The sequence below is a fragment of the Callorhinus ursinus genome, unplaced genomic scaffold (assembly GCF_003265705.2).
Source record: "Callorhinus ursinus isolate GAN/ISIS: 27379988/994484 unplaced genomic scaffold, GSC_fseal_2.0 scaffold23, whole genome shotgun sequence".
In the NCBI taxonomy this organism is placed as follows: domain Eukaryota; kingdom Metazoa; phylum Chordata; class Mammalia; order Carnivora; family Otariidae; genus Callorhinus; species Callorhinus ursinus.
Genome location: NW_027397085.1, coordinates 3517626 through 3541013, shown reverse-complemented (window position 1 = coordinate 3541013; position 23388 = coordinate 3517626). Strand labels below are relative to the sequence as shown.

General features: G+C 40.7%; 1 protein-coding gene across 5 annotated transcripts in view; it reads left to right on the top strand.

The window, feature by feature from the left end:
* IQGAP2 (IQ motif containing GTPase activating protein 2) overlaps positions 1–23388 on the top strand; it is a 286558-nt gene that overhangs the window by 134154 nt on the left and 129016 nt on the right. For 4 of the 5 annotated variants that reach the window (XM_025892589.2, XM_073905308.1, XM_025892591.2 and 1 more), the window contains 3 exons: positions 5473–5629; positions 13734–13811; positions 17140–17216. In XM_025892589.2, coding sequence (XP_025748374.2) covers positions 5473–5629; positions 13734–13811; positions 17140–17216 — 312 coding nt within the window. Of the gene's footprint in view, positions 1–5354; positions 5372–5472; positions 5630–13733; positions 13812–17139; positions 17217–23388 lie in introns of those variants that run through there. The other variant, XM_073905307.1, reaches the window with a different exon arrangement.

Sequence of the window (23388 nt, the reverse complement as noted above, 5' to 3'; positions counted from 1 at the left end):
CAATGGAAGAATAAATGGGACCTCATCGAAATTAAAACGTTTTTGTTCTTCAAAGGACAACATCAAGAAAATGAAAAGACAACACACGGAGTGAAGAGAGATATTCAAATCATTTATCTGATAAAGGACTTCTGTACCAAATATATAAAGAACTCATATAACTCCATTATAAAAAAACAACCCAAGTAAAATATGGGCAATGGATTTGAATAGACAGTGAATATCTAACAAAGATATACACATGGTCAATAAGCAGATAAGATTTTCAATATCATTAGCCATCCAGGAAATGAAAATAACCAGAATGAGGTACCACTTTGAATCTACTAGGATGGCTGTAATCAAAAAGACAGCTAATTGTGGGCAAGAATGTGGAGAAATTAGAATTCTCTTACATTCCTGGTAGGAATATAAAATGTTACTGCTGCCCTGGGAAACAATCTGGAAGTTCCTAAAAAGACTGACCACAGAGTTGCTTTACAACCCAGCAATTCCACTTCTAGGTATATACCCAAGAGAAATGAGAGCCTACGTCCATCTGAAACCTTGTACACTAATGTTAATATACAAGTTAGTAGCATTGTTCCTAAGAGCCAAAATGTGGGAAAAACCCAGATGTCAATAAACTGATAGTGTGATATAGCCATGCTGCAGAATATTACTCAGCAATAAAAAAGAATGCAGTACTGATACATCCTACACCATAGATGAACCTTGGAAACAGTATGGTAAATGTTCCAAAATTGATAATGGTGATGATTTCACAACCCCATAAATGTTTAAAAATCATTGCATTGTACATCTTAAATGGGTGAGTGTATGGCATATGGATTATTTGTCAATGAAACGGTTAATAAAACAAAATCATATTACATAATTATGCTATCATACTGAATTCCATTATAATTTTAGACTCAGGGTTAAAATTTAGTTTAGACTTTTAAATGACCTGTTCCAGGCCATCCAGCTACCGATGGCAGAGACAGACTTCCTGAACATCAGGCCAGTTGTCTCGCCATTGTGATCATTAGAGGAAATTTGACCCCAGTAGGCCATAGAAATCATGCTAAGGAATTGGTATTGGTTTGGCTGGAAAACACTGGCTTCTGCAACAGATAAGCCACTGAGTTGAGGCTGACAATAGGAGTGTAATTCTTGCTGTGTAAAGTTCAATAATGTCAGACAAGGATAAGGAGGCACAGCGGCTTCTTTACCACAGTTATTTAGGGACCCAGGCTGATGGGAGTGCTTCTACTTTCTCTTTCAAAGCTGCCATGAGCTTTATTTTATTTTATTTTTTAAGATTTTCTTTTTCTTTTATTTCTTTGTTTATGTTAAGTAGGCTCCACACCCGGTGTGGGGATTGAACTCACAGCCCCAAGATCGAGAGTCTGCGTGCTCTACTGACTGAGACAGCCAGGCGCCTCCTCCCTTGCCTTGAACTTTAGTATCCTGCCAGCAGACAGCAGAGGAGACAGTCGGGGGAGCTCATCTCTGGGAGACTTCCCTGAGGCACGCCTAGGGGCAATGCACATCATTTCCTCTCCTAGTCTGCAGTCAAAACCCAGCCACGTGGCCCCACACAGATACCACGGGAATGGGAAATGGGGAAATGTCGACCCTGGCCAGCAGCCACTCCTAGCTGTCTCCTAGCTTCTGGGGTGTCTCCTAGCATTTGGTATCTCTGCTCCAGGTTCTTTCCTTATACTTTTGAAAGGTAGATTGAAAGGATTCTCAACCCACATGACTGTGTCCTAGTTTAGACGTTTGCGCATTATAGTTTGTGCTTCGTTGTGAGGTATTTTAATACCTTTAGAACAAGGTTAAGTAGCCAGTCTATCTGATTTTTTGGTCAGAGTTTACCACCTGTCCCAGAAGAATAGTCTTGCTCTCAATTTTTGTTCATCATCCACTGACTAATAATTACGAGGAGTTTCCAAGTAGTATATTTTAAAGGCTCTTTGAGATCTTGTCTAGGCTTACGGGCATTCTCTAGGAGGTGACTCCCCTTAGAGAGGCTCTAAGTTTTTCATACTCTGCTTGAAACATTCCCTGCTTGAATCCCTGCTTGAAACAGCGCCCATAGGAGGCAGCCTATGCCATTTACCATTCATCATTTCAAGACAGGTGACAAAGAGGGAATTCTTGAGGATAATTGAAACCCCAGGAAATTTACTCAATTTTGACAGTCCCTGTACTCTGGTCTGACCCTATACTGAGATAATGGTGGCACATATGTCTCCAAACCATGGAACTCTTACTCCTACTCTGGAAGTAGCCCAGGTGAATCGTGAGAAGTTCAAAGTTAAAGTGAGAGGAACAGAGGCCCTGGCACCTTTCTGAGGTCTTTCAGTTCCCAGTTGTGTGGCATGGGGCTTTACTGAGCCTCAGGTTATCAGCTAAAAATGGTGATCTTAATATCACCTCTTCTTTATGAGGCGATCTTGAGGATTAGATGATAATCCCCAAGAAGTATTAAATACAGGTTCTAGCACAAAATAGTGCTTTAATATGAGCTATCATTGATAATAATAGCTTCATCATTTAACGTTCAAGGAAGCAAAAGGAGATATCCCCATTGATGCTTAATGTTGCAAAAATGCTACACTGACATATCTTTGGCAGTGTCCTGAAGATTTTATGATGCAACTGTGATGCTTGCAAAAGTTTTTCTTATGCACTCAGAATCCGTCATTAAATAACAGTTTATGGGGTACCTACAATGTATAAACACATTGCCAGGCACAAAGGGATTAATTATAAACTTGAAGAAGAGATGGCCTTTGCCTCAAGTAGTTCATAATGTCGTAAGTATTAGCAGTGGCTGTATTTTAAATAGGCTGTGGCTAACCTAACTTTTTGGTATCCATAGTGTTTGAAGCTAACTGCACATATATTCTAATATAGACAGAAATAAGTATAATTATCTTTTTGTTAACAAGCCCAAGTCTAAAAAATACCATATTTCACTTTTTGTTTTAGCTTCCTGCCCTTTGTTCTGTATTGTCAATTTAACCCCCTCCACTGCCAATTGTCAATTTACCTCTCACCCACCCCTCACACATACTCTCCAGTCATGGGATTGTTATAAAGCAGTTATATATTGTGTGAAAAACAATTTCTTAAATTGTCAAGCTAATTATTCAAAAGCAGATTGTGTTTTAAAATGAATTCGCATAATGCTGTGACTTGTAGTTTATGTAGATTAGAAAACTGGCCCAGTACAGTGGATTTTAACTTGGCCAGATTTTTATTTAAAAAGCAACATTATTATTGATTTCTTAATTTTTAAGGAATCTCTCAAGCCTACGTACTCTTCAGTAATTTGAAGCAAGGCTCCTATAAACCAAATACCCCTTATACACCTTGTATGTGATATGTGAAAGCCAAGTTCTTCATCTCGTTTTACCATTTCCTTATTCTCCCAGTTTCACAGTTGCCCCTAGGATCTTAGGTCTGGGAAAAACATGATCATTCCATCCTTCTAATTCTCTACCCCATTAGCAGAGGAGAAAACAGGCCCCAAGAGATTCCGGTACATACTTGGGGGCACACAGTTAACACGGGGTTGGATCCCCGTGCAGAGAGCTCTCTCCACACCAGACCCCTCGCCCTGGCCGGCAGTGTTTTCCTTTCCTCTGACCTCCTTTTCTAAGCTGTCACCAAGTCCTGTTCTTGCTTCCTCAGCGTGTCTCCTGGTTTCCCTCCTTCCCATTGCTTCTATCTAATTCAGCCCCTCTGTTCCTCACAATGGAAAAGGCCTGAAAGAGCGCTTTGTCTCGGGGCATCCATCATACAAGATTAATTTTCTCTAATTACCACTGTCAGCGTGTCACTCCTTCACCGCGAGGCTGCCAGGAGCTCCCCGCTTCCTGTGGCAACAGATAACAGCACTGCTCTGGTGCTAGGCCCTGCTGAGCCCAACTTTATATACTCAGCTTCATTTCCTTTCTCCCCCTGAACCCCAGAAGCCCAAAGTCTTCTCTGGGTTTTCTCCATGAGTTAGCCCGTGTTTCCTCTATGCCTTTAGTCTGTCTTGCTCCCCAGTTTCTGGTGCTTCTCTGCCTTTGCAAATACTCCATTTTTCTAGGCCAAATCCAGGTCCCATCATCTTTTCAGTGCTTTCTCTGATTAAGTCCAGTGATCACCCAGTTACCCTCCTTTATTCCCAGCCTTATTCTTAAGCACTACCGTGTAGCATTGGGAATAATAACCTTTCTTGTGTGGTTCTGTGGTTTTTCCTTGAATCTCATTGCGTTTTCAATTATATCTAATGCTCTTTGAAGGCAGGGCTTATGTTTCTATTTTTCTCATATATTCCACATTTTACGATGCCTAGTAAGTGGCCAGCAAATACTGTTTATTAGGGACTCTCTGAGGTTTTAAAAGCTGCCGTCCAGAGCTACAAGCAGTTGGGATATTTTGCAGTGTTCACTGCTTGGATCAGGATCAGTTGTTAATATCGCAGAACAGTGTCCTTCTGTGCCAAATGCTGATAGGATCAGCTGCAGACGTGGGAATGATCCTCAGGCAGGGACTGGCCATAGAGGGATGGTACTCACACTAATAGTTCCTGATTTGTGGATCAGTGGCAGGGAGGTGAGGGCTCCTTCGCTAAACACCTGCACATCTGCCTCTTGGATCTTACAGTAGGTAATAGTTACTTGACAATGGATAGGAATAGCATTATCTTCATAAGTCTGGCAAATTCTTGACACACCGGTGTGAAATGTGAGCTGGCCCAGTCTCCCCTCCCACTGTGTGTCCTTGAGCACATAATGACCTTGGTGCTTTTTTTTTTCTACAATACTGGCACAGTGTCCTGAGATTTAATCTGATCTTTTTCTGAGATATTTTTTTGTAACTCAGTAAATACTGCATTTTCCCTCCAAAAGTACGAATGTTGTATTAAGTTCCCAGTATTGGGAAATGGAATGTATATTATTTGAGGAAAACATTCTGAATGTTTGGTGTTCCTTTTCCACACCTTTCTACCCTTTCCCGTAGTCATTTCTGGACTGAGGCAACTACAGATTGTACAGTACCTTGGACTCTGCTTTCCCTAAGGCATCAGCCCTACAAGTCTCTGCTCCACTCCGGGTTTATAAACTTGGAATTATTTTTTTCTATAATGTCAGCAGACTAATTCCACCCATACAAAATGGTTTGGCCATTTTCCTCTTTGGCACAAAAGAGAATTGGCTGCGACTCAGGCAATGATGAAGTTGACAGGCTCTGGCGTGGAAGTGAGTTCGGTGGCGCTGGGCTTTGAGTCGCCCTTTTTCATCTCGTATTCTGAATCCTTGCCCACCCAGAAAGTCCTCTCTTCCCATCTCAGACAGCTAAAGATATTTCAGGTCCTGCTCCGTTTGTTAGTATCTCCAACACACATAGCAAGATGCTGCGTCTCTTCATCTACACGAAGTGACCCAACTGGAATCACTTGAACGTTTTTTTCTCTCATCCTTCTAGGTGGATGGAAGTCTGCTTAGTTGAAGAATTGCCACCAACCACTGAACTGGAAGAAGGGCTCCGGAATGGGGTTTACCTTGCAAAGTTAGCCAAGTTCTTTGCCCCCAAAATGGTATCAGAGAAAAAGATCTATGATGTGGAACAAACGCGTTATAAGGTAACTGAGATCTAATTGGTTTTGGCTTCCATTTAAAAGTGAAAGTTCAGTATTTCCTTTCCTTTCCCTGCATTTATTCTTGGTGTTTCTACAGGGACTTTGTGGAATGGGAGGCGGGGTGTCCTTGGTCTTTGAAGCCTGCTAATAATCATTCCTGAGGCAGCAGCAGTTTTAAAAGCAGAATGTTTCTATTTCTGGGCTGAGGCTGAGACACGTCTGATTTGTCGGGCTTCCCAGCCCCCTTCCATTATTCCTTCATGGAAGTCATTTTTATTAGCACCGGTAAAGGGAAAAATGAGGGCGTTCTCTCCCCTCTTTTTTTTTCCACCCCCGACGCAGTTTATTACTCCCCTTGTTCTCATCAAGGAGTAAAGTACCCAGCTGGGACTTGAACTTGTGGCCCCAAAGAGTTAGGGCCACTGTGATCAAATGAGCAATAACATTGAATAGTCAGGTAGGAATTCTGTTCCATTGAATGTTTAAAATAAAATAAGACTTTTTTTTGCATGCAACTTGTTTTAATTATTTCATGGCTAATTTGGGAGGACACATGGGGAGAAAACAAGACCAAAATAAATAACAGTCTTGACTTTAAAAATGATTATTTGAGAGACGCATGTCTCAGTATTGACAGATACAGGGACGTATCTAGGATTTGCTCCAAAATGATCAGGAGGGGGATGGAGAGAGATTCGAGACTGGCCATGAGTTCACAATTGTTGAGGTTAGGTGATGGGTACATAGGAGTGCATTATACTATTTCATCAACTTTGTGTTTGACATTTTTCATTAAGAAATGAAGGAGGAAAAGGAGAGCAGTAACCTAAAAGACCCCAACCTAAAAGACCCCTCCAGGTGTCTTCAAAAGGGACTTTTTAAGTGCATGGTATTCTCTTCTGGAGTAAGACATCACTTACTTTGGGCCAGGGTTTCTAAAGCTTCCCTGAAATGTGATTCTTTATATCCTTAATTTATTATACAGTTGACCCCTGACAAATAAGCAAAATTTACTTTAAAAATATGTATATTTAGGGGCGCCTGGGTGGCTCAGTTTGTTAAGCGTCTGCCTTCGGCTGAGGTCACGGTCCCGGGGTCCTGGGATCTGAGCCCCACATCGGGCTCCCTGCTCGGCGGGAAGCCTGCTTCTCCCTCTCCCTCTGCCCCTCTCCTCGCTTGTGTTCTCTCTCTCTCTCTTTCTCTCTCAAATGATTAAATAAAATCTTTAAAAAACTAAAATGTAGATTTAATTCAGAATAAATGTTTGAGTAATCATTTAGGCTAACCATAGACAAGAGGAATTAAGACATCATTTATGAGTCTGTTTTCATATTCTCGTCTAAAAGATAACTGAGCAAAAATTTCTGCCTTGGATAATGGTAGGAATAAATGTGTTTGTTAAAGTACTTTTGAGTTGATTAAGTCATGTGTTCCTCCCTAGAGTCTTAGCTCATTATGTTAGCTTTTCATAAGGCTTACCTGAATCAGTGATCGAGTCAGGCAAAATTATTTTATTTAACTTTGAAAAATATTTTTTTAGTTCATAAAAGAACAGAAAAAAAGTATTTATATCCCCACAATACAAAGTAAATTGTCCACATTTTGCAGCCCGATTTTTCTTTCTTCATTGCTTCTATAACGGTTATTACCATGTCCCATGCTCTAGTCCTCTTTCTACTAACAGCCATGTAGATTTGATGACAGAGTTCAAGTGTAGTTGGGCTGGTCTCCAGCCCATCCTAAAAGGGGGCTGTGGGTATTTTGACATTGCCAGAGATGAGAATCAGGCCAGCAAGAGCATCAGTGGACGGTGAGCCTCCAAGGAGAGGGTGGGCTACCTCTTTTCTCTTCTTGGCACATCATGCACCTTTGAATAGAAGTGTCTCCAGTTGAGCTGCAGACCCTCTCGTGGCAACTCAAACAGGCACCACTTCCTCGTGGCATCAGAGAACCTACTGTTTGAATGAATAGTAGCTTCTCTTTGGGATGGAGACAGGGGAAATATTTCCAGTCTCTTGTTACAAAATGAAATACCTGTGGAGCCCAGGCAGGTGGTGACATTCCTGAACAAAATACTGAGACAGAAGTGTTGTGTTTGCCACCCCCGCCCATCATGTCCTGGAGGACGGATACGCGGAAGAAGGGATGATGCTAGCAGAAGGGCAGAGAGAAGGGAGGTGTAGCAGAGCGAGGGGGGTGGTGCCAGTTGTGATGTGGGAAAAAGTACAGGCCCAATGGAAACTCCCTCTCTCTTGATTCACTGGACAAATGAGCTTTTTCCCCCTCTTTTATTAAATCTCTGAGAATGCCTAATGTCTTTGAAAGTTTTTAGTGAGGTGCCGTGTACTCATAAAATTTTAAGGCCATTTCATTCGTTTTACAAAATTGAGAAGAGTCAAATGTTAGTGAACAGGAGACTTAGCTTCCTGTTCTTGGGTTCCTTAGGACTAAAGCCCGTCCTGTGGTCCTTTAAAGGAGCACTGAAAATCATGGGACTGCAGCAAAGACGTTGAGACACAAGGGAATGTGGGTTAGCCCAGCCCCAGCCCCTGGATATGCCATCTGGCAACCATGAGTTCAGTGAGCATGGGCTCTGACAGCAGGGTCTGCTTAGACTGAAGCCATAAAATATGACCAGCCCGTTAGGCAGTGTGTCTCTGAGGCAAGAGCTCTGTCCTCCAACTCTAAAGGCCTCAGTTTGGGCAATAATGGCTCTGAGATAAGCAGATGGGAGCTTTCAATGCTGTTCTCACCCTCTTTGTCTGCCAGCTTAAGTACAACCCTCGTTATTTTAAGGTCAGAAAAATGTCCTCGATATTAGATTTAAACCTTCTAATGATGAATACCCTTTCCCTGGCCACGTCCACCTCCCACTCCCTCCAGGTCCCTGTTCTGGGACCATGTGACCATGCCACGTGTGCTCTAGCTCCTGATACTGTCCCTCTTGGACACACCCATGGTATACTGTAAAGAGTGCCTTGTCCTGAAAGCGGGAACTGTGTGTGTCATCTTTGCACTATCCTCAGTGAATGGTGAGGGATGTAGCCCCATGGTAGGTGCTAGGGAAATAGCTGTTGGGTAAAAACAAACAAACAAAACAAAACAAAACAAAACAAAACGAATGACAGTGTTTCAAACAAGCCAAAGGACTCCATTTCTTCTATGCTTATTTGATAGTTGGGGTGCTTCGAGTCTGACACTCTTCCTCCAAGTGTGATACTAAAACCTGCTGCAGGACCACTTGATGGGTATGTTTAAAAATGTGGACTCGTGGGTCCACCCCACCCCCAGACTGCTGAGTCAGGCAGAATCTCTTGGCCAGGGACCCAGGAAGCTGCACTCTTAATAATCACCCCAGGTGATTCTTTTCTTATGTATTACTTGGGTTTGAGATAATCAACCATTATGTAATGGTAGATAAGTAATATAATAAATTTTAATAAAATTATAGGGAGGGCACCTGGGTGGCGCAGATGGTTAAGCGTCTGCCTTCAGCTCAGGTCATGATGCCAGGGTCCTGAGATCGAGTCCCACATCGGGCTCCCTGCTCCTTGGGAGCCTGCTTCTCCCTCTGCCACTCCCCGTGCTTGTGTTCCCTCTCGTCCTCGGTCTCTCTGTCTCTCTGTCTCTCTCTCTCTCTGTCTCTCATGAATAAATAAATAGTACTCTAAGAGCCCTGAATTTTAAAAAAAATTATAGGGAAAGAATATAAAGTCTTACTATGATAGAAGTACGTACAGGGTGGAATTCGTTTATCCGTACAGCGCTTATCAACGCCGGCCATGTGCCAGGCACTGTTGTGTGCACTCAAGGCAGAGTGGTGAGCAAGGCAGACATGAGTTCATGGCAGTTAGGGTTGGGGAGACAGACTATAAGTAAATAAACAGCTGTGGGTTGTGATGAGTGTATGAAGGAAGAAATTAAAGCCAGTGTTACTGACAGATAGCAATGGACAGATGAGCTTTTCTGAGGAAACATTTACTTCTGAGGCAGGAAGAGTGAGAAGAAAATCATTCCTGTGCAGCTTTAAGGGTGGGAGAGTAAGGAGGACAGTCTGGAGACAAGGAGCCTGTTTTTGAGAGACTTGAGGAAGAAAAGAGCTTGGACAAACAGAGTGGCCAAAAGCCTATGGTGAGGGACAGTGGTGAAAAATGAGACCAGGTTGGAAGATATGTGACTTCATCCTAAGTAACTACAGAGGAAGCCACCAAAATGTAAAACAGAGGCATTATGGCTTTACAAAGATGCTATGTGGGAAATGAATTAGAGGATGAGGGTGGAGGCAGTCCAGTCACGGTATAACTCAGCCTGGGTTACAGGTAACAGTAGCCTGTATAGACAAGAAGTAAATGGACTCAAGAGGGAAAACAACCTGGAGAGGGATTAGAAATGGACGGAGGGCCATGAAGAGAAGATGGCTGTGCGGACAGTGGGGTGTGACTAAGGACAGAGTGCCAGGTCTAAAGGGGGTGGAGTGGTGAAAAGGCCAAGCCTTCCATGATGAAGCCTTGAAAGATGAGTGCGTGTTCCCAAGGGGGTTAAGATGAGCAAGAGAAGGAGGAGGGAGAGAGAAGGGCGTTCCTGGAGCTTGATGAGGACAGAAAACAGTATCTTTCCAGACACTACATTGCTAACTGTAGACTTATAGTAGATGTTGACTATTTAGGTGAGTGTTAGGTAGGGAGAGCATATACAATGGTTAGTAGTGTGAGCTGTAGAATCAAAATACTTCAGAGACTGGCTTCCTCACTAACTTTGCCTCTGTGAGCCTCAGTTTCCTCACCTGTAAAGTGGGAGTAATAATAATAGTAGTAGTAGTAGTAGTAATAATAATAATAGTATCAACCTTTGTAGAGATATTGCGAGGAAAATATGTGATCATCCATGCAAAATGCTTGGCACAATGCCTGATGGAGGTGCGTGCACTACGAAGCTTAGAGGTGTGGTTGTGAGGCTCTGTGACCAGTAAATTGAGTAGATTATCTATTTGGACTTGGAGTCAGGAGTCCTACAACCTGGGCTTGACCCTGAGCTTAACCAGTTAAAGCAATTCAAGTATCTTAAATTCTTGGACCCTGCTGTCAGTTTCCTCCTCTACAGAATAAGCAAATCAGAATAATTATTGGCTTCTAAGCTACCTCATTGTTCCAAAGTGCTTTGATTCTCTTGTGTAAGAAGTTACATCCAGAGAAGACTTCAATAATTCCTCATCTGTTCAATTTAAGCTAGAATAACCTTATTTGCTGCTGAAATAGCAGAAGAAAATCAGCATGTACTTTCTAGTCCACTAGCTGGAAGAAATTAGGTGGATGGACATGAACAACTCTTGCCTAAATAAGACAATAGACATGCCACCTAGTCTAGTATGAATGCGTAGGACTGGTGAAAAAAAAATAGACAAGCTGAAAGTGGTTATCATGGACTAAGATTATTTTGGACTAAGATATAAAAATGTTTAGGGCGCCTGGGTGGCTCAGTTGGTTAAGCGACTGCCTTCGGCTCAGGTCATGATCCTGGAGTCCCGGGACCTAGTCCCACATCAGGCTCCCTGCTCGGCAGGGAGTCTGCTTCTCCCTCTGACCCTCCCCCCTCTCATGTGCTCTCTATCTCTCATTCTCTCTCTCTCAAATAAATAAATAAAATCTTTAAAAACAAAAGAAGATATAAAAATGTTTAGAAGACTATTTTTGTTCTAATTGAAGTAAATAAATTGAAGATGTTAATGCACATCACGTACTGAACTTTCTTAAATATGTACACCGTAGGATTCTGAAGTCAGCATTCCTCAGATGTTTAAAATGGACGAAGGATTTGAAATCTCATTTTGTTTACTGCAGAAATAGGACCAAGATAACCTCCCTTTCTCAGTGTTTCTTACATGAAGCGCTAAACCTTTTTCTGACCTTGAGGTGAATAAAAGTTGCAAACCTGGTCTTATAGCATATAATAATTATAATAGCTAATATTTATTGCCTTCTTAGGTGCTCTTTGCAACTAACTGCTCTATGTGTATTCTCAATTCATCTCAATTCAAAGAAGCATACTGTATACCCATTTTATGGCTGAAGAACCAAGGTTCAAAGAAATTGTAACTTTTCTGAGGTTACCTAGCTAATAAGACCACTAAATGGACAAGGGTGTCCGTTTCATGATTTGGATTGTTGAAGCCCACCAGACAGAGACTGCCCAGAAACCAGCCTTCAGACAAGGGTCAAACAAAATCAGCTTTATTAAGCTTGTTATGGCAAGACAAAAAAAAAAATACCCCTGAGACTATAAGCAGGAGAAAATAGGGGCTTAGTGTAGAGTTGGGCTTGTACTGGTGATTCTAATATGGATTTAGGGAAACAAGGACCAGTTATCTTTGGGGAGTTGTCAGGAAGCAGGATCCCTGTGGTGTTTTAGTAATTTTTATCTAGGAGGTGAAACGTTAGAAGGGAACTAGACTGTCATCCATCAAAACAGTTGTTCATCTTGGTTGGAATGGCAGGACGTTTAGTTACTTTGTGCTGCCTAGGGTCCTCTTCTCTGTCTTGATGTGATTGTGGATTGTTTCCATCTCGTCCCTCCATGGTCACCGAGTGGCTGTGTCTGATAATTGTTTGTATTCTGTAAAAGTTGTTTGTGCTGAGTCACCCTCAGACAGTACCGCCTGGCTCTTGATTCTCCGGGCTCCCTCCCACTCCCCCTCCCTCCATCTCCCCCTTGCCCTTCTTTCCCTCTCCTTCCCTCTCCCCCACTATTTCCTCCCTCTGTCGATTTCATAGTAATTGCTGATCTTTTTCATCTAAAGAATAATCCACCATCATTAGGTCCTGTGTTCTGTCCCCAGGGAATGTTAGCACAAGGACGGTTTTCAGATTCAGAGACCTCATCTTGAATCTCAGCTCAGCCACTTAACACCTATTTGACCTTAGGCAAATTAGTTGATCTTTTTGGCCTAGGTTTCTTCATCTCTAAAAAATGGAAATGATAATTGCCTTGCAGAGTGTTTTGAAAATCAGAGATAATTTACTTACAGTGCTTGACACACAGAGTTCAGTCTGACCACTATTAAAAAGGCATAAACATTTGTCTAATGTTAATTTGACTTATACTTTATAAAGTATGTCTAACAGCAACAGAAATATTTTCTGTTACATAAACTATTTGATTGTGGAAGGTCACAGAAGATGGGAAGAGCCAGGCTTTCTGAATGTGATTCTCTGCTATTGGATATTATATAATGAAACGCTGTAATTACTGTTTTTACATATATTAAAATTAAAAAATGCATCACATTTTGCTACTCATTTAACTAATTACACATACAAGGTAGTGTTAAGGCTCTCAACATTTCAGTACCTGATAAAACTGGATGAGATACAGGAAAGGTTACCACAGGTACAGACTGTGCAGGAAAAAATGGCAGCTGAGGAAGTTTGTAAAGGAGACCTGAAGACATAGAAAGCCTGTCGTCATTGTATGCATAGTCAGAGGTCTTGTAAAGCATTTCCACGGAAGGTTTACTTTTTACACAGGCAAAGGTTAGGATTAAGTTATAGGAGGATGAGACACTAAAATTACCCCTGAACTGTGGGGTGGTTTTTGTTTCCATCTTTGTTTTTTTCTGTGTATTTTCCTACCTTTTCCAGGTTTTCTACAGAAATCCTATTCATGATCAGAAAAAAAAATGTTTTGGCAGAACCAGAAACCAGGAAAAAGGCATTTAGTCTTCTAAAAATCCTGTTTTTCCCGAAGTTGCTAGGTTTCTCAGCCATAGTTGCCAAAATCTTGACACCGTGTGTGTGTGTGTGTGCGTGCGTACATGTGCACGCACGTCTCATAAGCATCCTTAGGCATGTGCTAGACATTAAACGGTCTTTGAGATTCTAGTTCAGAATTACCTCAAATATGTGAACTGTGGAACCTGGAATGGTCCATTACAAACAGTGTTGCTGAGATGGCCCAGTCTTCTTTATTGTGTCTCCAAGTTGTTTTATGATTTAATAACTCTATTTTAAGAGAAATACAATTGGAAAACATCCCGCTAATGAAAAAAAGTTGTTACAAATGACTCACTTTTCGTGTGGTCCCTTCTTCTCCCCCCTCCCCATCCCTACTCTAGAAGTCCGGCCTTCATTTTCGACACACAGATAATACGGTCCAGTGGTTAAGAGCAATGGAGTCTATCGGTCTACCCAAGGTAAGCCTGAACTGGGAAGCCAAAAGGGGTCATGTAAACACCTCATTATGAAAAAAGATGTGGCATACTGAGATATGGAAATGCAGCAGATGGCCTTAATGCCTCAGACAAATGTGAGGACTACACAGAAATATGGAAAGGCCTGTACAAAAGTAATATATGGCAGGAGCTCAGAATGAAGTATGTACATGGATGGAGAGCAGCTAGGTTAAAGTGAGTGTAAGTTCACAAGTCAGAATGAGCTCTAGCTGGTAGATAGTTAATTTAAAATAGCCACCTCCTTTTTTACTTCAGATTCTGTATTATACTTCCATATATTGTATCACTGCACATTATAATGACAAAGGTATTTTTATAAAGTGTTACTATAGATCATATTATCACTTTGAATGTTAAGAGCTAGAGGACTATAGCTCTTCCTCTTAAAATAGCTGTCCCAAACAAAACTCAGCAAGTTTTCAGAGCTTGTTAAATTGAACGAGTGGGTGCCCTTAAGCCTGAGAGACAAATAGACAAGTAGAGGAAATGAGGAAATAATTACATTTGTTAGAAATTGTAGAGTGATTTCTTAAACTGCTAATTTTGAAATCATTTTAGATTCACAGGAAGTTACAAAAATAGTACATCTGTGTGTATCCTGCATTTAGCTTCCCCCAGTGGTGACATCTAGTAACTGTAGTAAAATAATACATTGACATTGTTATGTTACTGTTAACAAGACTACAGACCTTACTTATATGTGCATTGATTTTTGTGTGTGTTGTTTCTGTGCAGTTTTATGCCCTGAATGTATTTGACCACCAGCACAGTTAAGGTGATAGCACAGAGGAGTAGGTCTCGACATGGCATCCTTTCCTAGCCCTGTCCCCGGGCAGCCACTAGTCCGTTCTCCATCTCTATGGTTTTGTCATTTTGAGAATGTTAAAGAAGTGGACTCATAAAGTAGGTAACCTTTTGAGATTGACTTTCTTCCAGTAAGCATAATGCCCTCGAGATTCATCAGGTTTTCGTAGGTATCAAGAGTTCACTCCTTTCTATTGCTTATGATGTACAGCTATTTTGAAGAAGTGATGTAGGAGTGGTCCTGCTTGAAGGCAAGGGGAGAGGCTACTGATGTAAGACCTCTGTTGATGGTGGTATTATTAATCCAGGTTTGAATTTAACAACCACAACAAAAACAAAAAATTCCCTTAATGTAAATTATGAAGGCCTGTTTTTCAATCTATTTGAGCTTATACCTGATTTAGTTCAGCTTATTTTATCTCAAAATAGTCAATATTGATTCAATATTGATTTCTTCCTCCATTTTTAATCACATTACTTTCCCTTCTCCGAAAATGCCCAGAACATTAATTGCTGTTCCCATCTGGGCACTAGTTATAACATAGAATTCATATTTCTAGATTATCATTTAGCAAGTACTAACTGGGTAGTAAACAGATTGATAAGGAAAGAAAAAAAATTCAAATAGGATTTTCCTGCATGAGGCAACATACTTTAAATTAGGATAATCTTGTTATGTTTCATAGATTTGATTTAAACCTTGTCAAATTGTGTGTGTTGGGCCAGGTTTTCCTTAATTTTAGGCCAAATAAGTGATCCATGTAGCAGATGCTGTTTTAACACTGATTTTTTTTTTTTAAGTGATTGATACATTACATTGCAGGGATGAGAGACCAATAGTGTGCTGGATTGATGGATGTATTTGGCCACTACTAATGTCTTCACTTACCAATATTAAGTGCCTACTCCGTGCTCAGCATCATGTTAACGCTGGGGATACGGTGATGAATAAAATGTTCTGGGCAGCTCTATGAATTGATCCCATCTTACTGCTAAAAGAAGGCCTATTCATAAAGATTTTTCAAAAGAAATGAAACAATATTCCTATACATATTTCCATATGGAGAGATACAAAGAAATATAGAAAGTTGTTGAAAAGAAAGGGAGTGGGGAACCGTAGGGTTCTTCTTCTTCCCCAGTAGACCTGTTCTTCTGAACTGGAAATCCTCTTCTGATGGACGCTGTAACAGTAAACGGGGTTGAGGGAACATTGAAAAGACCCTTGGAGTTTCCTAGGCTGCAGACGTTTCTTTAAGCGCTCAGCGGCTCTACGTTGTGGCTGAGGAAACGTCGCTGCTTTCTTCTCTCAGTTTTTTTTCAATGTCCAGTAGAAAATTGCACTTGAGTATCATTTTAGGATATCATTTTAGTTTTTATGTCAACTTCTATAAAATATCTACTGAAAGCCAGCAATGCCAGTATGTTTTTCTTTTTCTTAGAAGCTTCAAGCCTAATTATTCATTTTTTGGTGCTTGGGAACAGAGAGGTTTGGTGCCCTATTCTGAAATCTGTTTCTTATCAAGCTTTTAGTTTCAGGTTTAAAAGTAGTGTAAATGTGTATTAAAAACCTCAGTGTTCAAACATATTTAGGTGTTTATGCAAAAAAGTAATCAGGTGTTCAGAAAATACAGGGATGTTCATTGCAGTGACATTTAATAGGGACAAGTTGGGGCAAAAAAAAAAAAGTTCAGCCTTGGAGAGCTAGCTTAAATTATCATTCAAAAAGATCAAAGAATCACAAACATCTATTAGAAATAATGTTCTAGTAGAATAATGAAGGGGATGGAAAACAGTCATCTTCTATGGTACTATAATAATACTATACTATAGTATTACTGGGGTTATGGTATTACAGTTTTGTTTCCACATACAGACATAAACATAAAAAGAGACACATATTGAAAAAAGACTGGAAGAAAATATACCAAAAGGCTAATGGTAACAATCTAGGAAGTGAGATTATAGGTAATGTTTCTTTCATGCTTCATTTACTTTCCAGATGTTATTTGGTAAAATGTATTCCTTCAAGCAGAAAAGAATATCATTGTGTGTTGTGTGTGTGCATACCTGTATACCCAAGTGTGAGGCTAGGTATTTAACGTTATAATAAAATACTGTACGCTGGACATCCTTCTCAGGCTAGGGTACCTGTAGGCAGTCACAGGAATGACCCTGCTACAGAGAGCACAGCCTGACGGGGCTTGCCACATGTGGAGTGAAACTGCCACCTAGCCTTGTGGATGCAGCCTCCTGGCAGTGGCCTCCTGGAAATCCCCCGATCTCCTGAGCCCACTAGGAGGCATACTGTCAGGGGACCAGATGCACCAATGGGTCAGCCTGTAGAGCGAAAGGGAGCAACAATGGAGGGCTTCCTCTACATTTAAATAAATACAGCAAAGACAATCCAAGTAGCATCATTTGGGAGATTTAAAGTAACTGTGCAAAGCAGAACGTAATAAAACACACTGTTTCTTTTGTTTTCCAGATATTTTATCCAGAAACAACAGATGTCTATGACCGGAAAAACATACCGAGAATGATATACTGCATTCATGCATTGAGGTGGGGAAAAAGATACAACTAAGAGTGGAGGAAGTAGATTTAAATGAAACTGTAGTTTCTGTTTTAGAAGAGGGATTTTAAGTTACTTAAATAATCTGAAGAAATTTTTATTGGATTGAGTTGTTTAGAATTTGGCACAAATTTTTTAAATTGTCACGTAAGTCCAATCCTTGAACTGGAAAAATATTTTTCCTGATTTTTTAAGTCTAATTCAAAACAGAATACCAGAAAATTAATGAAAGACCTGTAAGCATAATGAGAAAATTGAAGTTAAAACTTCTACGGATCTCATAATATGTTGCCATATTCTTGAGTTGTGATCTAGTTTACCAGTATAGCCAAATACATCAAATGAGCAGCTTTAATGGTCATTATAATTTTGATACTCTTAAATTATCATTTGGCTTCAATTCTCATTATAGACTAAAGAAGTCCAATATAAGGATAGTTTCTTTTGACCTTTGCTCAATAGAACTTGCACCATGAGGGTAAAGAAGAAGCATAAGAGTTGCTTTGAGTTAGTCAAAGCAAGATATGTTCTTTTTTTTTTTTTTTTTTTTAAGAAGGAGAGGAGGAGGGAAAAAGAGAGAGAGAGAGAGGGAATCTTAGGCAGGCTTCATGCCCAGTGTGGAGCCCAACTCAAGGCTGAATCTCACAACCCTGAGATTATGACCTGAACCAAAATCAAGAGTTGGACACTTAACCAACTGATCCACCCAGGCATCCCAAGATAACTATCACTCATTAATTTAAAGCAGTTGTTTGATAACTTAATTTTTGAAAATGCTTAAATTGTGCTAGTTCACAGATAATTTTTTATCTTACTGGACTGGAAGAAACGTTATTTTTAGTTGGTAACAAAGATGATTTTAAAAATCTGGGTTATGGCTGTCATCTTGCATTCACGCAGGTAATGGCTGGAAGACTTCATGTCTAATTAAATTTTAAATTTCTTCTAGAACATCTGCCTTGTGTTTATATCACTAGAAGTCATTTTCCTGGCAGAGTCTTCTGTGTAGAGGTTTATATTAACTTCTTCCTGGCTCTTTTCCTCTCCAAAGGAAAAGGTTTCTACAATAATTCATTGCACTGCTGGCCTACTAGAAAAGAATTTTGATTATGTCATGTAATTTGACTTTTCCCCCTGATCAGTACTTATGAGATTTCTTTGGAAGATGACAGTTGCTAGAAATACAGACCAAATGTAGGTGCCTTTCTTTTTATTCTAGTAATTTAGAATGGGGTAGAGGGCGGGATCACTTCTATGCCTGCCTCCTCATGTGTGGCTAGTATATCATTATGCCAGCAGTGTTTCTAAAAGCTTTCTGTGCAAAAGTGCTTGTCTTGAGGAATATTTTCAAATGGGTTGCCCAACATTCCTTGTCAAATATTTTTCAGAGCTTAGAATGATCACTTAACACTGCACTTAGTACTGCTTTTGTGACCTGCTAAGCCAGCTCCCATTAGTTAATGTCATTATCATATCTACCCATCATAGTGCTAATCTCCAAATCTGTGGCATGCTCTTGGAGTATCTTGGAGAAGCTTAAATTGATTTCCCGACATGGACACCTGGGGTGTTAATGTTAAGCTGCTTATGAAAAAATGGTGTGCTAAGTTCCTTTCTAGTGATGTCACTGTTCTTGCACAGAAATTATATAGAACTGCACTGAGGCTTACAAATCGGTTTGTGATCATTTCAACAATGGCTTCAGCAACTTGGTAATTGAAGAACAGGCAACTTCTTATTCTTGCCACTTGTATGTGAATGTTGGTGTGATATTTTCTAGGACTGTTTTTCTCAGCCATGCAATTACTCATGGAAGTCTCCATTACTGTTAATCATTCTGGAGCAGATTCCTCTTGAGCCTGTCCCTTACCAGATCTGACCTTAGGTAGGACCTTTACTGTTTACTTAATAAACAGCATTCCCTGGGAGACTCTCCTTCACTTTTCTCTGTCCTAAACGTACTGTATGGCTGCTTCTTGGTATAGAACAGAGAAGTCTCAAGTATATCTAAAATTTTTTGCTATCAAAAGTTTTTCTCTCTGTGGTTTAGAATACAGTCACTCAAATGAGGCTGATATTCTGCTCTGTTGGCCAGCACACATTTGGGAGCTGGGTAGCAGAGCCCTTTAATAAGTACAGTGGGTTCGCTCTCACTGAATAATTAGAAGTGATGCTGGAAATGAACACATACATGTCTGGCCATTATATCCCGGCTGGGGATACAGCAACATTGCTGGTGTAGAAAGTCATCATTACTGGACAGGGAATTGGGCAGGTCAGAGGTTCTGAGTACAGATCAGGAGCCAATGGAAAGATCCCCCAGGTACCCAGGCACTACCTTCCTGCTACCCCAGCCCATGGGCCTGGTGTGATCTGCAATGTTAGCTCTCAGCCTCACCAACTTGTCTTCTGCTCCCTGTCTTCTTGATTTGGGCTTAACAACCTCATTAAGATCCTCTGGGGTTTTGCCCTGGCTTCCTGTTTGTATCTGCTTTCCATTTTTCCTGCCTGGTCCTCACTTTTTCACTCTTATTTCTGACCCTGGTCTTGTTGCCTGCCACTCACTGATCCCTTTGTCTGCAGCTTGATGTTCTCAGTGAAATGCCGCCAGTGATGGTCAGCACAGCAGCCCCAGGGGAATTCCTCAAGCTTTGCTTCCTGTAGAAAGACTCACCTCAGTGAGAGGTGACCTCATTCTTTTTCCGAAGAAATGTTTGTTATCTTTTTCTTATATAAAGTAAAAAATTTAAATTTTCATCGTGGGGAAAAATTGGAAAACTCCAAAAATATACCAAAGGAGAAGCTAGCTAAAGTATCCATTATCACAACACCGATATATTGTGACTGTTTTGGTGTATTTGCACTTAAAATGTGTATGGGGCATGTTTTCTTTTTGTGGCTTCATTTGGAATGTATGAAAGTCTGCAATGAAAAGAAACAAGTTCAAGAAGTGAGAGCCTTGCTAACAAGTTACTGCTAATGATTTTTTAACTGGGCGCTTAAGAACACTTTTTGCCTGTTGTTCGTTGCTCAATTTATAAAACAACCGTTAAATGTTTAAACATTGGTTATAAAATGGAATTAGTTGAAAAATTTTAGCAGAACTGATAGTTTGAACATGTCAGATATACCTTAAAGGGCAAATGAAATACCGGGATGTATCATTACAAACTAACACACTTAAACCCATTCTGAAAGATCCACACTACAAGTTGCACTCATTTAATTATTGATGCACTAATTTTGACTCATGCCAGGACTAGAATATATTGACCTTGAGCCAGAGTTGACATGATCATAAGGGCACCAAAAACCAGAGACCTTCACACCTGCCCGGGTTATAGATCTGGCTTCTGACCACTCAGTTGTCAGGTGGCACATGGTCCCAGTTTGGCTTCTTTTTCCCAAGGTGAGTCAGGCCCTGGCTACCAGGGCATCAGTCACACCTTTATAATTTTCAGTATATGGCTTCCAGGTAGGTTTTTATTTTCATTCTGGTCCCCACCACCAGCCCACCCCTCGTCCCCCAGAAATGATTTACGGCCTAAGTCTCGCTTGGCCAGTGTTACATAACCCGTTGTCCTGTCATAATGATGTATTGGCCTGATCTGTTAACATTATTAAAAGCTTATATATGCCTTTTGAATATTTTCTTGAAATTTGTTGGGCGTTCTGGAGGTTTCTCACCCACGAGATGAAGGATTGACTCTACCTAATGTTCTTCGGTAGATTGTTCATTTGGCTGATTTATCATCTCAGACTATGTTTCTGGACCCTCTGTCTGCTTGATGATGATGTGATTGTCAGTGCCAGACGCTCTTCCTCCCTGGATGTTTCTGTCGTAAACTGCGTGTTCTTCACGCCTTTCTTGTCTTGGGTCACTTCCTTGGTTTTCCATGACACTCTGGCTTGGAGTTCCTGGTTTTTACTCTTTTGGCATAAGTGTAATATAAATAGTATAAAAATATCTATGGTCCATAGACAGATACAGAAAAAACAAAACACCTGTATTTTAATAATATGTCCCATCTTGCTAAAATCAGTACAAGTAATTATCTGTGTCTTACTTTATCAACTTGTATTACAGTTTCCTTTCTGTACACTTTGTACCATTCTCTTTTGATGATGGTTGTGAACTCCTGGCCTTTCACAGACTTCACCAGGGTTAGTATCTTCTGCTCTGATGGATCAGATTGATTTACTTTGGTCAATGGGAGCTCTTTGGGACCAGTGCCTTTGTCCTTGTAGCACCGTCCCTGACCTTATTGGAAATATCCTTGCTTTGTGGTCACAACAGGATGTTCCAGTCTTATCGTAGTTATTTCTGCTTCCAGACATGAAATCAACTCCCCTCCAAGGAATCCTTTACAAGTCATATGTTCAAAATGATTTTTCTTTTTTTTTTTTAAGATTTTATTTATTTATTTGAGAGGGAGAGAATGAGAGACAGAGAGCACGAGAGGGAAGAGGGTCAAAGGGAGACGCAGACTCCCTGCTGAGCAGGGAGCCCGATGCGGGACCCGATCCCGGGACCCCAGGATCATGACCCAAGGCGAAGGCAGTCGCCCAACCAACTGAGCCACCCAGGCGCCCATGATGATTTTTCTCATATGATAGATTAGGGTTTCAAGATTCTGCTTTTCTTACCGTACAGTTTCTTGGACCATTAAGACACTGACAACACCAAGCTGAAGAACAGCCTGCCTGCCCTCTGTGTTGTGGTTGGTGCTCCTGCTGCAGATCATGTCACAACCGCCCCAACAGTCACGTTTTCAAATGCAGTGATGATGCCAAAGTAGCACACGTTTGGGGCTTGCATTTGTGATAATGGCTCTGGTGACCCCAGTCCCAATTAACCAGTTGTCATTGCAAATGCACTGATTGCTTAGGGAAGAAGGGCCCCTGTGCAGCACACCCGCAGTCAGGTAGCTGCCTTGCTTAGCAGGTTGATTATGTATCTGGCCCTCAGGCTTTAATGCAGAATTCTCTTTGTCTTACACTCTATGCCCTAAGGACCTTTTACCTTTTAAAAAAAACCGGTTGATGGCTTATACCAGACTGATAGCGGGTCTGGCAGAGAACATACTTGTATTTATAAATAAGCTTCCTAGAAATAGTTTTTAACCCAAAGGGCAGGTTCTACCTTTGTCTTCTCAGGAGGGATATGCGGAGATGGCAGTATTTGGGATTCAGATGAGAAGGATGATGACACTTTATGTAGCTTTCAAATCACTCCTTGTTCAAAATTCCCCACACTCTAGACCATACTCTCTCCTCCTCTTCTATCCTGAAATAGTATCAGGACTCTGTCTTCTTGTCCTACTAAATTCTAAGCTCTTCGAGACCGTGAACCATGCCTTGTCACCTAACACAGCACATACACATCACTGATGCCAGATCAAGTCTCTCGAGTTCATATTTTTTAAAATTTTAGCTGGGGTAAGGGTGCCTCAGGATTCTTTTTATTTTTGATTGAATATTAGGATTTTGACATGTTACTGGCAGTGATGTATGTGGTTAAGATGGAAAAATAATTTGGTCCTCTAGATAAAACTATTTGAAACATGGAGCCAGTGAGGGAAAATAGTAAAAGGTTCTTAGTGTTGAAAATGGCGAAACTGCTGTGATAAGTCCTTAAGTTGTTAATTATTATTAATTGGTTATTAATAAAGGACACACTTATTTAACAAGGATCATAGTAATAAAACAAGTATATGCCTGGTACTGTTCAAAGTACTCTACAGGTAAAATCTCATTTAATCCTCACCGTATACCTATGTGGTCCATACTTTTAATAATCCCATTTTATCACGAAGGCAGTTGATGTACAGAGAGGCTAAGGTCCACAACTAGTATGTGGCGGAGTTGGAATTCAAAACTAGGCTGTGACACCAGGTCCTGGGCTGTTACTGGCTTAGTCGTTGGCCTCAGAAAGGAGGCACGTGTTTCCGTACTACTAAGAAAACTCTAAAGACAGCATCCAACTTGAACTTGAGCACAGGCCTTTCAGCTGTTAATTTCAGGAAGTTTTAAAATGAGAAATCATGGAACCTCAGAAATGGAAAGACCTTGAGAAGTTTCTTTTGTCCAGGTCTTCATTTCAGAGATGAGGGGCCTGAAAGCAGTGGATTATGTGAGGGGCTCAGAGTTACACATCTAGTT